This window comes from Perissodus microlepis, chromosome 14, assembly GCF_051167445.1.
Source record: "Perissodus microlepis isolate ML-2025 ecotype Zambia chromosome 14, ASM5116744v1, whole genome shotgun sequence".
NCBI lineage: Eukaryota > Metazoa > Chordata > Actinopteri > Cichliformes > Cichlidae > Perissodus > Perissodus microlepis.
Window position 1 is genome coordinate 34,190,755 of NC_140474.1, and position 18,964 is coordinate 34,209,718.

An 18,964-nucleotide genomic window follows, 5' to 3' on the forward strand; every position below is an offset into this window, starting at 1 on the left:
CTAAAGGGAGACTATCTTGAGAATTTTGTCACTGCTCAGTGACAAAATCATTGACATCTCTCTTACTTGTGTTCCAGTCACCGAAGCAGTGGAGGTCGTTTAAGAGTTTACAGGATGACCCCAACCTCAGCAACAGGACCCCTGTCAGATCAACCAAGTGTTTCACATACAAGAGTCAGCACTATAAGCAGCAACATGGGTGCACCAAGGGTTCCCCAAAACCGTTCCACGGGTTTCCTCTTCTCTTTGGCTCTCGGAGGAGGCGGACGCACTTTTTCTCCTCTCCTCTCCCTTATCTTCCCTGCTTAGCTCTTATGTCCTTGTCTAGTCTCGTGTTTTTTGTATTACTTTTTCCCTGGAACACTCTCTCACAGTCTGTTTCTAAAACCTAAAAGAGAATTATGGATTCAACTGGTCTCTGAATGCTATTGACACCCTTTTCTCAAGAAGTTTGGGCTCGGGAGAGCCCGAGTGCCCTGGAGGGACTTTACCTGCCGGATACACGATGGATGGGTGGCAGAAATGGAGGATCGTGTGCCTGGCAGGACTGTCGATCGAGGACGCTGAAGATATCTACCTATTCGGAACCATGATAACAGGGTTCTTGCTGATCGGAGCTGGCTTGGCCCTGGCTTATCGGAGAATTAAGAAAGTGGAACCGGCTGTTGAAACCCCCCAAGGCTGCCCGCTGGGATTGAAACGATGGGATGAGGCGCGACTTCTCAGAATGGGCTCACTGAATGCAGCATGGTTAAGAGCTTGGAGGAGCTAACAGCTGCAGTGAATACTCAGAATAACACCTCTGAGCAGAAGTTGGATTACATCTTGGAGCAGTTCACTGCGGTCGTGAGGTCCCAGAATCTGCTCTTTGAGCACAAGAATGACAAGACCACGGAGCGGAAATTTGATAACATCATGGAGAAGCTCGCGGCTCTCCAACGGGAGATTGAGAGTCCAGTGACGGAGTGTTAAAGAACAGCTTTGAAATTCTCATGAGTTGTTGCAAAAGAAAAGAAAAATCACCATCATAATGCGGTTACCCCTTCGGCGCCAGCCGTGGGCTCAAGGCTGGAGCTGAACAAAAACACCCTGTTAACGACTGTGTTTAGTCTGTTCCCTCCCATTCCATGCAAGGCCACCTGGGTTGGCTGGAAGACTGTTTACTTAGCCTGGCAGGGCGAAGGACACTGTCTCAGCTGAACTATGGACACGCACACACATACATATACTGATACTGATAAGCACTCACTGACGCATCACCCTCCCTACCCCAGATCCAACGCCTCCTCCAACGCTTACCTACCATCCGATGTGGACACCGGATCAGCTGGAGGTGCAATCGAAGATTGCAGCAGTCCCAGATCAGTTGTACACACTGGAACACTTTCCCATGTTGCTTGTCTGTGTTTACTGTGCTATGGTGTATTGATATCTGTGCATTCCTGTATTATCCTTTTTGTGTTACACATTTTGATGTTTTTTTCCTCGCTACCTAGCCTGACCTGTCTCCCCAATGTGATGTTTGTGTATTGTATGTACGGTCGGCAAGGTCTGTCATCTCGGTTGTGGGCAAAAAAACTGCAACTGACAAATAAAGGCTATCTCATCTCATCTTATCTCTTAACAAAGAAAATAAAGGTAAATTTTCTTTCAGATTCACCGGTCAGAATCACTTTACACACAATAATAATAATAATAATAATAATAATAATACATTTTATTTGGAGGGTGCTCTTCTAAAAACCAAGGTTACCTACAAAGAGAGAAAAACATATCAATAAAACAGTAGATTAAAATAAATTAAGATACAAAAAACAAATAAACAAGATTTGACAACAAGATCTGTATTAAAGTGAGTAAGCCAGGTTAAACAAGTATGTTTTGAGCTATGACTTAAATAAGGGAAGGAAATCTATATTTCTTATGACTGGAGGAAAGGGCAGTTGACTGGTCCAGACCACTTTGAGCTGGGAGGCATGAAAAGAGAAAAAGAGAAAAAGACTAGGTGCAAGCTTTTTAGATTCTGTTCATAGAGGGATATTTATTGGACAACCACTCTCTGGTCTGGTTCATAACATGGCAGTCAGCAATGCATTTATTCTGTTCCTCATACTGTTCTGGCACAGGTGCACCTTAATAGACAGCGGCAACAACAAATGTGGTGCTGGACAGAGGGAACAGAGTACTTTTGAGTTTGTAGGTCATGGAGTTATGGGCATATTCCACCCAGAAAAGCTAGAAACTCCAAAGAGATAGCTTAGTAGATGTAATACAGCAAAGAGTGGCCTCATGCTCTAGATTAGCCAGCGCCACCTGTCGATTAGTCTGCAGTTGAAAACCAGAAGAGAGGCTGACCTGAGCCCCAAGTTTGGAACACAACTCCTTCCAGACACGAGCTTTGAACTGAGGCTCCTGGTCGGAGACAATATCCTCAGCGAATGCATGCAAGCGAAAAACACTTTGAAGTTGAGCAGTCTCAAGTTTTAAGGAGAACTATGAAATGGACAGCTTTGGAAAAACTATCAATAATAGTTAATATTACAGTATTACATGAGGGTGGTAGTTGTGTGACAAAATGAAACACAATATGTTCCCAAGAATGACCCAATGTGGGTAATAGCCTTAATAACCTGGTAGGTGGAGAACTGGAGGTTTTGTAGAACAAGAAGAAACATACTCTTTGACATCTTTGGCCAAAGATCACCACCAAAACCAATGTTGCATGAAAGAAGCAATCAGATTCTCAACCTGATAGCAAGTGAATCTGGCAGTATGAGCCCAGTGAATCACTTTCCTCTGACCTTGGAAGGACCATACAGGAGTGGCGAGGGTCGTGCAGAGATGTTTGAAGGGGCGGGTGCTCAAAGTTAAAAAGGGGCACATAGAACCAGGCTGAATAACAACAACCGACATGCATGAAGAGTCTAATATGGAATTGCATCATACTATATCTTTGTGATCACGTGGAGACAATGCAAAGCAAACCTAGCCTATGTTTTAGCTGATGGCATACAATGTTGCTGTTAAAGGGTTGCTGGTGGTGCTCATGCTGATAGTGCTGGAGGGCGGGACTGTGTTGATCTGAGACTGTAGACATTAAAAAGTCCATAGGAGAGATGGTAGCTGATTAAACAAGTGTTATGAGATAAAAATATAATGCAAAGATTGGTGACAGCACTTGGAACCATATGGTGATGAAACTGATGAAAAAAACTGTGGAAAATAAACTTGCCTCTGCCTGTGACTCACTCTCTTCCTCCTTCCATTTCCTTGTCTGATCTATCACTTTCCACTTGTGGTCCATCTGAGAACAAGGCACAATTTGCTGTTGCATTAATCTATTATTTAATTGTCCACACTTAACAACTCTTGCACCTAATCCTTAATAAAGTAATGATAGAAACATGTTATAGAACCATAACATTGCAGTTGTGTTTATTATTGATTTCATTCTTGAATACCTCTGCAATTCAACAACTGGTACATGTGTTAATGTTACCTGTGCTCTTTTAATCCAGCTGGTGAGGGATCCAATACCTTTAGCAGCCTCACATAGCTCCTTTTGTAGCTGTTTCCTCCTCCTGTCCTTACAGGGCATATCTGGTCAATGAGAAATAATTTTTAAAAAATCTATACACATAAAACACACACATGCACACACAATGACATTTTTACCTTCTCCAGAAGACTATATGTACTATGGCCACAGGTTTGCATCATAGCGCTGATCCACATCCTTCCCTTATTATTTATTCCTAGTGCTATAATAATTAAGTAATGAGAATTTTTTTTAAGTAATAAATATAAAATACTGTATTTATAATGATTCAATTAGTTTCACTATCCACTCTGTGCAAGGCAGATGGGTGAGCTTATTACACATTTAAACTGTAGTGATACAATAATTTTGCTGCTGTAAAATCAGCATTTTTGTCATATTTGAAATATAAATCTAATATATTTAATCGGTGTCTTAATGTATTTTCTTTAAAACTGTGTTGTTTTTAAATATCATTATTATAATAATCCATAATTATGTCAAAATTCATTCTGGATAGTTTGTTTGTTGTTGTTATTGTTAATAGTGAAATATAAGCCCCCCAGAAAGGCAGGGAACAGCCCTGTATCTTACTGTAAAACTAAATATGTTCCCTAAAACAGTGGACAGTGCTACAGGCCCATGACACCCTTACCCAGTTAGTTAGCGGCTAATGATCACCACTATTGCAGTTAATAAAAGGACAGGTAATGTTTGTCACACTGTTGTGCACACAGCACACTCATTTGTTTCAATTCGTCAGTTCCCACAAGACACCTTACCACCATGTACATAATAATGGAAGAGGACGGTTTCTTTCTTCTCTGGCAACAGTTAAGAGAGAATTTTGTGTCAGTCCAAACAACCAGTGGATACCCTGTCCCCTCCAACCAATGCCTCAATTCTTCCATTGCCAGCTAAATAGAGAGCAATTCCTGTTTACCAAAATCATAGTTTCCTTCTGGAGCACACAGATTTATTTTACCTTCAGACTGCTGAGAAACCACAGCCCTGACCCCAGGATCCAAGGCACCCACCTCCATAATGAATGGTTGTGTGGTGGCCCACCAGAGGGCTCCACTCACACCCAGGTCGGGGGAAGGGGTTCTGCTGGTTTTTGGCGCAATGTGTCCAGTTGTAGTTTGGAGATGAATAAAGTCGGAATGGAAAGTTACAGCTCCTGTGTCGTCTGTACAATACCTCCACAGTTGGAGAGATCAGGCTGGAAAAGGATCCAGCATTGTTGGGATCCAATACCAAGTAAAATTCAGGCTGGTATCGATACCAATACTTTGCATAAGTACAACGTTTTCGATAGAGAGTTGTTGGCATTGGTCAGAGGGCCCGGTGGCGCCAGTCTCCGGCAGCCTCGCCTCTGTCAGTGCGCCCCATGGCAGCTGTGGCTACAACACCAGTGTGTGAATGGGTGGATGGCTGTATGTAGTGTAAAGCGCTTTGGGGTCCATAGGGACTAAGTGCGCTATACAAATTCAGGTCATTTACCATTTGCGTAAAAACGTGATGTGTTTGGTAAATAAAAATGAAAAGTAGTGTATTCCAAACCGCATTCGGAAATACAACTGTATAATGACTACAAGACATCAGACTATTGTTCTTCTTGTTTAATTATGAAGAATTCACACAAGAACTAAAAAAAAAAAAAACAACCCTGAAATCTATACCTACATTTTAAATATTCCCTTTCCATTCCAAAACAAATGTGACTGATTGAAAATAGTAAAGCTGAGAAAAAACATTATAGATACATGTCATTGTCTATTTATCTTATGTATGAAATATTTTGAGTTTTTTAAAGCATACAACGACCGTTTTACTGTATATTTTATATATACCTAGTCTATATAATACACTGTAAATACTCTGCAATTTGAACAAATGGGATTCTGCAGTTTTAAGAATGCGGCGAATTCCCGTCATTTGAACACAAATCCTAGACACAAAGTCTCTCCTCCTCCTCCAGTTCGCCTCATCATATTGTGTTACAATTTACTTTTGTTTGTGTTTGTCAAGGTTTGTGGCCTTGCCACATGTGTCACAAACCGCATCTTTGCTTTTTGTGGAGCTCAAATAGCCCCGTACGCAACTCTGCTTATGATAGAAAACTGAACTAGCGCGCACACGTGAGCCGTGATGCATTTATACAGTCGTATTTCCCAACTCACTGTGATAGGCAGAAGAAGTAGTTCCTATTCAGACAATCCAATAGTATAGTTACTTTCCACTGTGTTCTTGTAAATTATAAGCTACAAATTTACCCTAAATTACTATAATATCGATAATGTAATACGAAAGTCGATTCTGGAACATAAATGTCTGGTATCGGAAGAACCAATATTTCAGTATCAATGCGCACAATTTGACCATTCAAAGCACCCGTACTACAATCGCATGACAGCATCCGAACGGGTTGTTTCGACAGTGTTGCAAACAATGGTCAACTTTAATGCAGATTTTTGCTAGAAAAGGGGAATTATATAGCTAGATCTGTCGACGAAAAGCTCCACATGGCAGGTAGTAGACTAGAGAGATTTGGAACGGTATTCACAAGGTAAGACCAATGTTTACGCTTTTTATTCAAGTAATGATGAAGCTAATGTGGCTTTTAGCTGTATCCACAATGTCGATGATGGTGATACTATTTCCGGCACTATAAAGAGTCGTTAGTTGGTACAGTATATGTGCTAGCCTTGGGCAGTAATACGTGTTTTATTCAGGCAACACGTGGGTTTACAACTATTAAAATAATTTAATTAATTAAGAAACATTAGTCACGGGAACTGTGACCCTTTAAAAAAGGGGCGACGTGATGACGTCATCGGCATGCGACCAGTTTTGCGACATTAAAAGCTCTGCTCTCTATCTGATGCACCGAAACAGCGCTTGCTGGATCCTGATAAATATTGCAAATACGTGTACCTAGTTAGCGTTAAAATTCTTACAAACATATTTATTACATTCTTGAAATAATGTGATCATTAAATAATAATGTGGGAGTTTGAGTTTTTAACAAATAAATAACAAACAAACAAAATAACAAATACAAATAAATAAATGAAGACAGAAAGGGAGACAAAATATGGAGATTTGAAACAGGGATGTGTGCAAACGAGCTATAGCTTAATATGCTGGCTTAATATGTAGGATGACCTGATGTGCAAAAAAAAAAAAATATATATATATATATATATATATATATATATATATATATATATATATATATATATATATAAAAATAATAATAATTGTCAAAAATAGGTCAGCTGTTCAGGAGTCTGATGGCAGTGGGGAACAAGGAGTTGTTGAGTCTGGATGTTCTGGATCTCTCACTTCTGAACCTCCGCCCCGAGGGCAGAAGTGTGAACAGTCTGTGTTGGGGGGGTGTGGGGTCTTTGAGGATGGAGGCAGCTCTCCTCTGGACTCTGCGATGGTAGATGCTCTGCAGAGAGGACAGCGGAGTCCTGATGATCTTCTCCGCAGTTGTTATCACTCTCTGCAGCCGTTTGCAGTCCATAGCAGTAGTGCTGCCATACCATGCAATGATGCAGCTGGTCAGTATGCTCAATACAATGCAGCTGTAGAACCTGCTGAGGATCTTGGCCAACATACCAAAATTCCTCAGCCTTCTCAGGAAATACAGCCGCTGCTGAGCATTCTTGACCAGCTGTGTGGTGTTCAGTGACCAGGTGAGGTCCTCAGAGATGTAGACGCCCAGGTACCTAAAGCTGCTCACCCTCTCCACTTCAAGGCCCCCTGATAAACAGCGGCTGGTGAGGCCTCCTCTTCTTCCCCGTGTCCACTATTATCTCCTTTGTCTTGTCGGTGTTGAGTGTGAGGTTGTTGTCCTCACACCATCACACCAGACCGGTGTCTCTCCTGTAAGCCGCTTCGTCCCCCCCAGTGATGCGACTGATCACTGCAGTGTTGTCTGCGAACTTCAAAATGATGTTACTTTGTTGGAGGTGACACAGTCGTGGGTGTACAGGGTGTAGAGGATGAGACTGAGGACGCAACCTTGTGGAATGCCAGTGTTTGTATTAATGCTGGCTTTAGTCCTGTTGCCAATCCTGATGGACTGGGGCCTGCCAGTCAAAGTCCTGTAGCCAGTCACAAGCAGAAAACATTAAAAATCATGGGATGTGAGAGATGACTTGGTAAAAAATATCTGACTTTATTTTATTTTATTTTTAAAGCATAAACAACTTGTGCAAAAAGAGTTTCAGTATTAGAAGTTGTAATGCCATCCTTTGTAAAGCATTCTCCTGTACAGTTAATGATAAGGAATTGTGTGTTTTCATATTATCAACAGGGTTAGAGACCTGATACGCTCTGGAGTCATAAAGCCAAAGGAAAAACCTCTCTGGTATGATGTGTACAAGACTTTTCCACCAAAGAGGGCCCCACTTCATGTGAAACCAGTTACCAGCCCTTCTGCTAAGAAACAGGAAATTGTGCCTGAAATCTTCTACCGTGAGGATAAAATTAGAACGTAAGTTCATGGCACACTCATGGCAATGAAAATAACTTTTTCCCTATATCTGAAGGCTCCTTTATAAATATTGTGAAAACGGCACCTTAGCACACACATAATATACATTTCTGGCTTTATCAGTCTCTCAGATTGATAGCATTCTGTCATTTAAAAGTCGGAAGCGGAGCATCTAAGAGACTGGTATTCAGATACTCTATTTGAATTCTTTGAGAATAAGTTTCAGTTCACAGTAACAACATGCAAAGTATTATACTTCATACATTATCCTGAAATGCATGTTACATTATTCCATATGCAACTTGGTCCATAGGCTAGGTTCATTTATATTATTATAATTAAAAATTTATTTCATTTTGATTATATATAGCTCCTTCAAGTGCTAGATGAGCCAGTTCACTGAAGATTGATAAGTCATCAAATTATGCAACAAGAAAGGGAAAAAAAATCACCTGAAACATTGCTAATACCTACTTGTTGCCTTTTGAATGGGCGCTGTAAAAAAGAAGAAAAAAAAACTCTGTTCTGTAAAATAAAATGTTAAATGTCTCGACTGAGAGAGGAGAAATGAATGGTTATTTGTCACAAAAAATGAATATGAATATGCCATAGGTCCACTTTGTTTCCTAAATAAATAACACTACACAGAAATGGGAGAAATATTCTTCAGATATTAACCCAGATTTTTTTTCTTATATAAATACAGGAATATAGACAAAATACATGTAGTTTGCATATTCTTCCTTTTTTTTTCTACCAAAACCATAATTCTGATCAGCACAAAGTGGACACATGTTTTGAGGATTTAGTCTTGGTTTGGAACAATTTTACATTTTAAACAGTGATAACTAAGTGTTGATACTAAGTGAAATATTTTTGTAGGCTTCACTAACTTCTAACTTGTGTTGTTTTTGTTTGATTTTTGTTTTTGCTAGGGGATTCTATGAGCAGTATGGGAGAGGTTTGCGGGCTCTTGATCTCTCCAAATCAAACTTTGTTTCTACATGTCAGAGGTATGTTTGACTGTGTTCAGAATAGGGCTGGGCGATATGGCCTAAAATCCATATCACGGTATAATTTGAAGCATATGCGGTAACGATATATATCGCAATATATTATTTTCTTCTGCATAACGTATTTTAAACACTATAAGGCACACTTAAAATCCTTTAATTTTCTCAAAAATCGACAGTGCACCTTATGTGTGAATTCTGGTTGTGCTTACTGACCTCGAACCGATTTTATGTAGTACATGGAGCGCAGAAATCTGTCAAAAATGCTTTAGTACGACATGCGGCTTCATAGTAGTAAGCTATGAAGCTGCACCGCTTGATGGATTGCCGGAGCATTACGGCTGCCGTAGTCAGGAGCCTCGCGGAGGAATCTGGGTCCAAAACTCCGTCTACTTCAGGTCCCAAAGTCAAACGAACACTGCGGCATCACTGAGAGTTAAAAAGTGTCTAAAGTGTCTTTCATCTTTAATAAAATGATCAGCGTTGCTGCTTTACCAGGTGTAACAATTAAGTTTAACATCCAGGCATCCATGAAAACAGAATTTATTAAATTCAACGGAGTTAGAAGTTAGCAGGAAGTTAACTCGCTAGTTTCCACCTAAACATGATATATATAGCATGTTCTGACTGAGAGATTTCTGAAAAAATTAAAAAGTACAGCTCTGCTATCACTTCCAACATAAATGAAGTCAGAAAACTAAACAGCAGTGACATTTGTAGGGTTACTGAAGTTGAGCTAGCTGGTATATAATGATGTGCTACGTGATTGCTAGCAAAACAGCTATGTTAGCATAACATTAGCACAGTGAAGCTGAAGGATGGCCGCTAACCCTTTTCCACTCGATAAAAGTTAACGTGAGGGTTTCTGGTGGTTAGGGACAAATGCAATTGCATGGCAGGATGCTATAAACGGACCAAACTTCAGTCAGGAGAACAACTGAGATAATCCATCCACAATACGAGGTTAGTCATTAATATACTGCAACTACATGGGAATAGAGCAGCTGCGAGAGAATTCAGCATTAATGAATCAATGGTAGGGAAGTGGAGGAAGCGCAGTTTTTGGCTTTCCCCATCTTCCAAAAGTGCTTCGTCTCTTTGCTATTACTGTCGCCCGGCATAATTTGCAGATGATGATGTTGTTTGTAGCCGCTGCGATGCTTTCGACCCAAATAGCCGCAGCTTGATGACACCATCAACATGCGCTATCGCGGTAGAACGGTATAATCAAAATCTCTACCGTTGGCCAAATTTATATCGTTTCTACCGTATACCGTTTATACCGCCCACCCCTAGTTCAGAATAACACACACAGTACTCCAGTCTTTCTGAAAACCTTTTAAAATTTGTCTCTGGATATTAGATGTTTTTAAACTCATTTTCAATCTAGTACTTGCATTTTTGTTTAGCAATTTATCAATAATCTATGACTCATTCAAGTAGAGCTTGGTGACAAATGGTTCATGGCCAGTAGAAATTCGACATCCATGTTTTGACAGAGAACACAACAAACCAGTGACAATGAAAATAGCACAATGCCAAAGCAATCATGTAGTTGGAATAAAGTTTGATCACATCATGTTAGGTTGATACACAGATCTTAGAAGGGGGGCAGTCACCAGCAGAGCATGTGTTAAAGCTTAGGCTACTGCAGTTGTACACATCAGTACATTAGGAATGTGAGGACAATAAAAGACAAAATGACAACAGAAACTTTTAAGGAATACTTGAGTGACGTTACTGAATATGAGACCCCAACAAACAAGGCTCAAAGACAAGGACATTGTTGAAAAGAAGGGTCAGAGGAATTCAGTAGTGTGAAGAACCAGTTTTAGCATACATTGCAACTGTGTCAAAAGCAAATGGAAGTAACGCCATGAATCATTTTTACTACACATACACCTACCAATCGTAAGTTAAGTTAAATCCATGAAAAATGCAACGATAACAGTTTGACAGGCAATTTTCACACTCTTCCTCTTATCTTTTTAATCCCGCAGGTTTGTTGACAAGTACAGAGAGTTAAAAAGCCATGGCATGCTGGATAAGTCCTCTTTGTTTAAAGAGACTGGGAAGGCTTTACTTAAAGAAGGTATCATCCTGAGAAGGCGAGGAGCTCCTCCTGTAAGACTCTTGTTATAATTATTACTTTGGGTTCCTACAAAAATGTTGTTTGTCCTGTTTTGACATGGTCACATTTTTGCAAGCTGCAAACTATGTTATGCCAGTCAGCTAAATTATGTAGTCGTGTGAAAACAAAAGGTTTTACTAAAGAAAAAGGTGCCAAGTACATCCAAAGATTCATCTAACCAGTCAAAAGTTTGGTCACACCATCTCATTTAATAGTTTTTCTTTATTTTTACCACTTTTACATTTTAGAAACATACTAAAGAAATCAAATATATGAAGCAAGATATATAGAATTATGGAGCAAAGGGGGAAAAAGATAAATAACTCTAAATATATGGTATATTTTAGATTCCTGAAAGTAGCCACTCTTTGTTGGCATTGCTGCAAACCCCTGGCATTTTCTCAATGAGCTTCATGATGTAGTCACCTGAAATGGTTTTCACTTCACAGATGTGCCTTGTCAGTGTTCATTTTTGGAATTTCTTGCCGCCTTAATGGGTTTGGGACCATCAGTTGTGTTGTGCAGAGGTCAGGGTCGTACACAGCTCAGAGCCCTATTTGACAACTGTTAGCTGATTGGTTCTTTCCATAATATGAATTCTAAGTAAAGAGAAATGACAGTCCATCATAACTTTTAAGAACTGAAGGTCAGTCAGTCTGGAAAATTGCTAAAACTTTGAACGTGTCCCCAAGTGCAGTCGCAAAAGCCATCAAGCGCTACGACAAAACTGGCTCACATAAGGACCGCCCCAGGAAAGGACAACCAAGAGTCACCTCTGCTGCTGAGGATAAATTAATCAGAGTCAAACATCACTGTCTCATCTGCTGTTCACAATATTAAATGGTGATCTTAAAGAGGTTATGGACAATTTTGTCCATGCTTGGTGAAAAAAAAATGCTTAGGAGCCCCTGAAATGATACCCAGGAAGTGACTACAAGAAGAGGGTGAAAGATTGTCTGAAGCAGTTACAACAAGACAAACCCCTTGACCAGACCTCCTACCACAGGCTACACCCAGGGGAAGCTACATCAAGTCTGTATTGTTTACTGAAGAAGGATAAACAGGGTGTGCCTTTAAGACCAATTGTCTGTATGATCAGCTGGGTCACCTATAAAATCACAACGTTTCTGGCTTCGATCCTCAACCCATTGGTAGGCAGCTCTGAACACCACATCCAGAACAGTTTGGATTTTGTTGAGAAGGTGAGAGATGTCACTATGGAGGCAGATTAAACAATGGTCTCACATGTTACATCTCTCTTACTTGTGTTCCATTCAGTGAAGCAGTGGGGATAGTTTGTCAGAGATTATGGGATGACCACTGTCAGCACTGGCCAAGTGTGTTTGCTCTTGGAACTGTGTCTTCATTCCATATAATTCATGCATACGGGTCAATGCTACAGCAGAAAAATGGGTGTGCAATGGGTTCCCGAGTTTCACACATTGTGGCTAACTTGTCCTTTGAAGAAGTGGAAAAGAGTCCTCTGTTATGATAATGTGTTTGTTTATCCACTTTGAAAAATCACCAGTCAAAACACTTGATAAGAAGTTGCAACGCACGTTCGCGTACATATAAAAAGCACTGTTTTTGTCCGCTAGAGTGGGATTTTCACGGCATATTCTGCACCACATCTCTGTGCATTCATCATTTGTTTGAAGCCAGCTCACCTCCTGCAACCACTTTTCCGAGAATACGCACTTTTTTTGTGGTTTGGACTCCTGACATTTCTTTGGAGGTGGAGGAACACCAAAGTAATTGCTTAAATCTTGCTTCTTCGACATCTTTAAGAGTTCTAAACAAATGTCTGTCCTCCTCCAGGGAATCTTATGTACGCAAACGCGCGTTGCAACTTCTTATCTGGTGCGCGTCTTTAATTTTGACAGCGAATGCGCACCTGCGGACCACTTATGTGCACCCCTGGCTGTAAAACAGTTAGCTGCAGTCAATCTTTCAAAAACAAAAAGTACCTCAACTTAACAGTATACAAAGTTTTATATGAGACTGTGCATCTGTTTAATTGATTGAAACTAATAGTTTGACTTAATTCTCCCTTCGTTGGTGCCCCAAGCTGGTTCCAGCCTCTCAGCACTGTCTCATCCAACCCTGGGGAACAGCACTTAGAAGGGAGGGCTTCTTCTCTACTACATGTGTACTAAATGTATTTCCCTGTTCTCTCACCTTTCACCTAATGAATTCTCTTAGTGACTGTGAACACAACCTTGGCTGATATTATATAGTTATATTGGATATAATATCAGTATTAATATTAATATTGTTTTTAGTCTCACACGGTCCCGATTACCCACCTTCCATAGGATTTAATATTCCTTCACCTTGAAGCTTCTAATACTGTTGCCATTTTTAACTAAACACTGTCTAGACAAATAAATTCTTAAGCTGTTATTCAACAATAATAATACATAACAGTTACCCTACCCTTCATATCAATCATAATCATATCAATTCTTCTGGCACTGGCAATGGGAGACCCAATCCTTGGGGTAGACCAATCTTTGGCACAGCGTATTTTGGTGTTTAAAAGCCACTGAAACGTGGTGTTTAGAATAAATGTGTCTTAATTGTTTCGATACTTTTTCTCCTGTGAAAAAGGCCTAACCCAGGGATTTCTCTGGATGAAGGGAAAGTGAGGGGAAGTTTTACTCATTTTTTGTTTCAGAAATGCGCTTTCAATGTTTTTCAAAATGTCTAGTGACTAGTTCTAGTCATAAATTACTATAGCCACTTTTTCTTAAACCAGCAACTTTGTCAGGTAATGGATTCAATTCATTTTATTCTTCACCTCAAAACTCGCCTCAAAAAGGGAAAAAGTTTGCTTGCTTTTTTGCTTTTATTAAAAAATAAAAACAAAAATATAACTTGAGAATAAATCTGGTTACTAATTCACAACAAGTACAAACACAGTTTTGTTTTGATTATTGCATATTATCATTGTGTTGCTTTTATTCTGCAGGTTTTGGCCGAGTCCAGGGATCCTGTGCTTGACCTGAAACTGATAGACATGTTGGCAGAGCAGCAGTCCACTGGGACTGACACAACGAAGACAACAGAAGATAAAAATTCATAGATCACAGTAGCTCAAGAATCATTTGGTGAACTGCATATTTTCTCTCTTACCAGCTGTTATGATCAATTTATTTCTGTTTTTGCGCTGACTCTGACACCCAACAATTATGTCTGTTTTTAATTTCTTGAAAGCCCATTGCACACTGCACCAGCGGCAGCATGTTGCCATTAAAGATTCAATGGCGCTATAAATCATATGTCAGTGCAGGTGAAAAGTTACAAAAAAAAAAAACAGAAAAGAATGTATTTAGAGGTCTTATGTCTGGCAATAAAACACATTGTTATAACATGTAGAATTGTTGTGAAATTATTGTAATAGTTTTGAACTTTTCTGATCTGAAATTTCCCAAGTTTTTTTAGTTTTTGTGGTTTGCACCTCATCTATCTTGCCTTCTTGCTGACCTGGAAATTAATTTCTGCGTAACGTGTTGAATGATGCCTCAATACCTACAAGCATCACGTGGACAGAGGAGGAAGCGAGTATGCACAGGGTGTATCCTTTGCACAATAACTTTAAATATATAAAATAGTCTTACAGCTTGAATTCGGGAGAACTATGCCAACATCTACTTTATCATATCTATAAGTTGTTTTGGTTGTTAAGATGCCTTTAAACTTTGGCCTTCATTTTGTGTGTGAGAGAAATTATCAAAAACAGTCTTTTGTAAGATGGTACTACACTGAGAATTTAATTAAGTCGCCCTTAAAATAAAGCATATCATCAGTTCAGTTATGCCAAAGAACACGAAATGCAGAGAAACAATGCAATAGTTTTAATGCAGCTGTGCCATTCATCTTTTGACATAATTTAGCTGCAACAAAAGGATGGCATTAATTCCTGTTAACTCTGCCTGTTTCTTATGTCTTCTTTGCACCTTCCAAACCTCGAGGAGAGGGACAAGTTACAAGGAAAGAAATCGAGGATGTACAGAGAAAGAGGAAAACAGTTTGAACTTCACGCACTCACTTGGCCGGACCTGTCTTTATTTGGGGACATAGAATGTTTGTCCACTGTTTGTAAACTACTGCTGGTTTTAGCCTGATATAAACTCAATAGCCACTTTATTAGATAAACCTGTTCAGCTTCTCAGTGGAAAACAGGGCTCTGTTGTCCTATTCTAGAAAACCAAAAAAAGAGCATTGGTTTGGGTACATGGATGACACTTGGGTGAAAATCAAATGTCAGGATGTACCACAAGTCACTGATCACATGAAAATGGATAAACATCAGGTTGAGCAGGGAGAATGTGAAAAATGACAAGCTAGCTTTTCCAAAAGTATTGGTAATATTTAAAAGTGCAAGATGGTGCCATCTCTCGGTTCATTTTTAATTTCTATTTGCCAATTCGTCTGATTGGGACCTGATGAATGTAAAAACAAAGAATTACCAGATTTATTTTTTTATTTTTTTTTTAACCTGATTTTTGTTCCTGAGAAAAATTAGATCCACATATGAGGACATTCATTTTAAATTTTGATAGAACAGTGGCAGTATAACGTCCTCGTAAATGGGTACCAGGCCCAAAATGTGATGTCCACATAGGTGGATGCCAGGTCCTAGGAGGTTAATATCCGTGACTCAATGCTGATCCTCCCCTGCATTGCCAGCGATTTGGAGGACTCCCACCACCTCTGGTGTTGGTACCGGAGGAACTGCATCAACGTGATCCACCTTGGAATCTTTCGAAACAGAAGGGCTGTAGAAGTGGTTAAAATACGTGGCACGTGTGTACGGGTTAGATCTTAGATGTGGTGGATCCTTGCCATCAGTGATCCTGCCTTTTTAGACCTTTTTTCTGCCCTCAGACAGTGCTGCCAGGGGAGGAAGACAGGACAAAGATATACTGTGGAAGAGAGCCAGAGGTAAATAATAACTAATAATCAAGTACAGAGAGGTGTATAAACAAATGCATATCCAGTGAAAAAGGGGACTGAAGAAGAAACAGTGTATCATGGGAATCCCCCAGCAGCCTAGACCTATTGTGTAACTAAGGGTGGGTTTAGGGTCACCTGATCGAACCCTAACTATATGCTTCAGCAAAAAGGAAAGTTTAAAGCTTAATCTTAAAAGTAGAGAGGGTGTCTGTCTCCTAAACCCAAACTTGAAGCTGGTTCCAGCTGAGTGAAAATGTATGCTATACCTTCTAATGATACTACCTAAGAGAAGCACATATAATGTAAACAGACCTAGTCCTGGGCGCCTACCATACAGATCAGAATGTAACGTTTGAATCTAATGATCCACTGGAGCAGAAATTGGGTGTCATCAGGACGCTATAACATAGAGCTAACAAAATCCCCACAGCGACAGCGGCCAGGGAAGTAGAAGAACATCATATCTGAGTAAGTGTAGTTATCCCAGCCAGACAAAGCTGGAAAGGTACCTAAGGAATGCTCCAGGAGAGAACAACAATCTAAACAAAAAACTTTTAGTAATCCCTTATGTGCCAGGGGCATTGGAACAGAGACATCATTTTCTCAAAACACTGCATCTCTGTGGATTTCAAACCAAACAACCTTTGGCTAAAGAGCACAATATAGAAGAGACTCTGCAGTCTAGTTAAACCTACAGACCAGTGGCAACTCTTTCAATGATGACATTCTAAACAGGCAGGAAGCAGGCACTTTTTTCCAGAGTGGAGGCCATTTATTTAGGCCATTCATTTAGTCCAGGCCTTGTGCCTGACACTTTTCAGGGAAAAGGGTGGTTTTTTTATTGTCAAAGCGTTTTTTGTACATCATCTCTCATTCACCCATTCATACAACAACTTTTTTTGTATGAAGGAAGTGCTTTCTATCACCTGTCTGTCTCACACATTCATATTCTGATTAATGCATCAGAGAGCCCAAGGAGCAGCCAGGGGTCAAATCATGAGTCTTCTGATTAGTAAATGACCTGCTGGCCTATGAATTACTCAAGCATAAAAAGGTACCCAATGCAAGGAAAGAACCATTGTTGTTCATTATTTGGGTGCTAGGAAGTAGAGCAAGTCATCTACTAGTTCAGTCCTTGGCTGCTCCCAGTCTGAATGTCAAATATCCTTGGGCAAGATACTAACCCCAAGTTGCTCATCGAAACATCCATCAGATTAATAATGTGTGTGAATATTAGATAGGAAGCACTAAGAGCTAGCATAGAAATAAAGAAGCATACAGAAAAAGTGCTTGGGTGAATGGAGCATGTTGTATAAAAATGCTTTGGGTGCTCAGGTAGAATAGTAAAATGTTATATAAGAACAAGTCTATTTACCAAAATTAGTTCTAGAAATGCAGGAAAATCCTGTTAACTCATGCTCTATTACAGGTACAGCTGCTCTCTTACCATTACTACCAGATAAATTTGCATCTGTTAAATTGCACAAACACTGTTTTACCACTACTGCACCTGATTTCCCAGTCTCGAGGTCAGCCACCTCCATTTCCAACTCTACAAGGTACACACAGGCAGCTCTCAAAAATTAGACATTTTCTGCTCCATTGAAACTTAAAGGACTGTTGCGAATTGGAATTGCTTCTGGAATTTTGTCCACCCAATACCAAATTTTTGAACGTTCTAAGGTGCTGGTGAGTAAATAGCAGTGGTTTACAAGAATAGCTTAAACTGTCTTACTCTTTACTCTATTACTACCCTTCAAAATTCAGTGGGAATAGCTAGTTTGCTGTATGGTAACCAATCTACCAACCTCAAATTCTGCAAGGATTTTCTGAATGAATTCTCGTGAATAACATTAATCTAGACCAGGGGTAGGCAACTCCTCGAGTGCTGGTGTCCTGCAGGTTTTAGATCTCACCCATGTGTCAACACACCAGAATCAAATGATTAGTTCATTACCAGGTCTCTGGAGAACTTCAAGACGTGTTGAGGAGGTAATTTAGCAATTTAAATCAGCTGTGTTGGATCAAGGACACATCTAAAACCTGCAGGACACCGGCACTCCATGCCTGGAGTTGCCCACTCCTGATCCAGACACTTAAAGTACATTTAAGAATGTATTTTAAGTGGCAGAACAAATGAACAAACTGTTAATCACTTACCTGAGATGAAATCTGCTAATTGGTTCCTTCAATAACAGGATGGCTTCTCAGGAGTAAGGCCATCATGCAGTTCAGCATCCTTAATGGTTCTGCTATAAACTGGTAGGGGAGCCTTTCAGTGCATCTATCCTTTCAGAGGAGGATGGAGGAACTCTGAAAGGTTGGAGGCACACAAACATGTATTCACATATTCCAGTTATTTACAGTTTACCATTTTGATTTTCTCATCCCGTGGACAATAAAACACATGGATGCAGGTTTATTGTTAAATTTTGTAAAGCTTATTTAACATATCCAGCTGCAGCCTCACTGTGATCCTGAACTGGAACTGCTGAAGCAGTTAAGATCATACATCAACTAATTGTATTTATCCAAACAGGCTGAACTAATCGGGGTTCACTGAATTAGAGACTTTAACGAGTTTTTCTATGTAAGAATGTGTCGTACTGATATACCTGCAAACTTGACAAAACTGCTGTTTTTCAGACTACATGTGTTAGGAGCTGGGATGCTATGTGTGCTTGCATTTCCTTTTTTGGAGCAGGTAGGCGAGGCAATGATCCTCGGGGTTCCCTAGGCACATCTGTGGAACATCATCAGATGGGCTATTTAAAGAGCAAGTGTCAGATTATTTTCTTAGCCTAAGTGGTAATGAG

The 18,964-nt window shown here is 39.9% G+C and overlaps 1 protein-coding gene across 1 annotated transcript; it reads left to right on the forward strand.

The window, feature by feature from the left end:
* Window positions 1-5,919: 5,919 nt before the first annotated feature.
* On the forward strand, window positions 5,920-14,562 carry mrps23 (mitochondrial ribosomal protein S23). Its single transcript, XM_084951350.1, has 5 exons — window positions 5,920-6,107; window positions 7,866-8,045; window positions 8,981-9,058; window positions 11,059-11,182; window positions 14,161-14,562. The coding sequence occupies exons 1-5, from the start codon at window positions 6,064-6,066 to the stop codon at window positions 14,272-14,274; spliced, it is 540 nt and encodes a 179-aa protein (XP_084807476.1). The 5' UTR covers window positions 5,920-6,063; the 3' UTR covers window positions 14,275-14,562.
* Window positions 14,563-18,964: the final 4,402 nt, after the last annotated feature.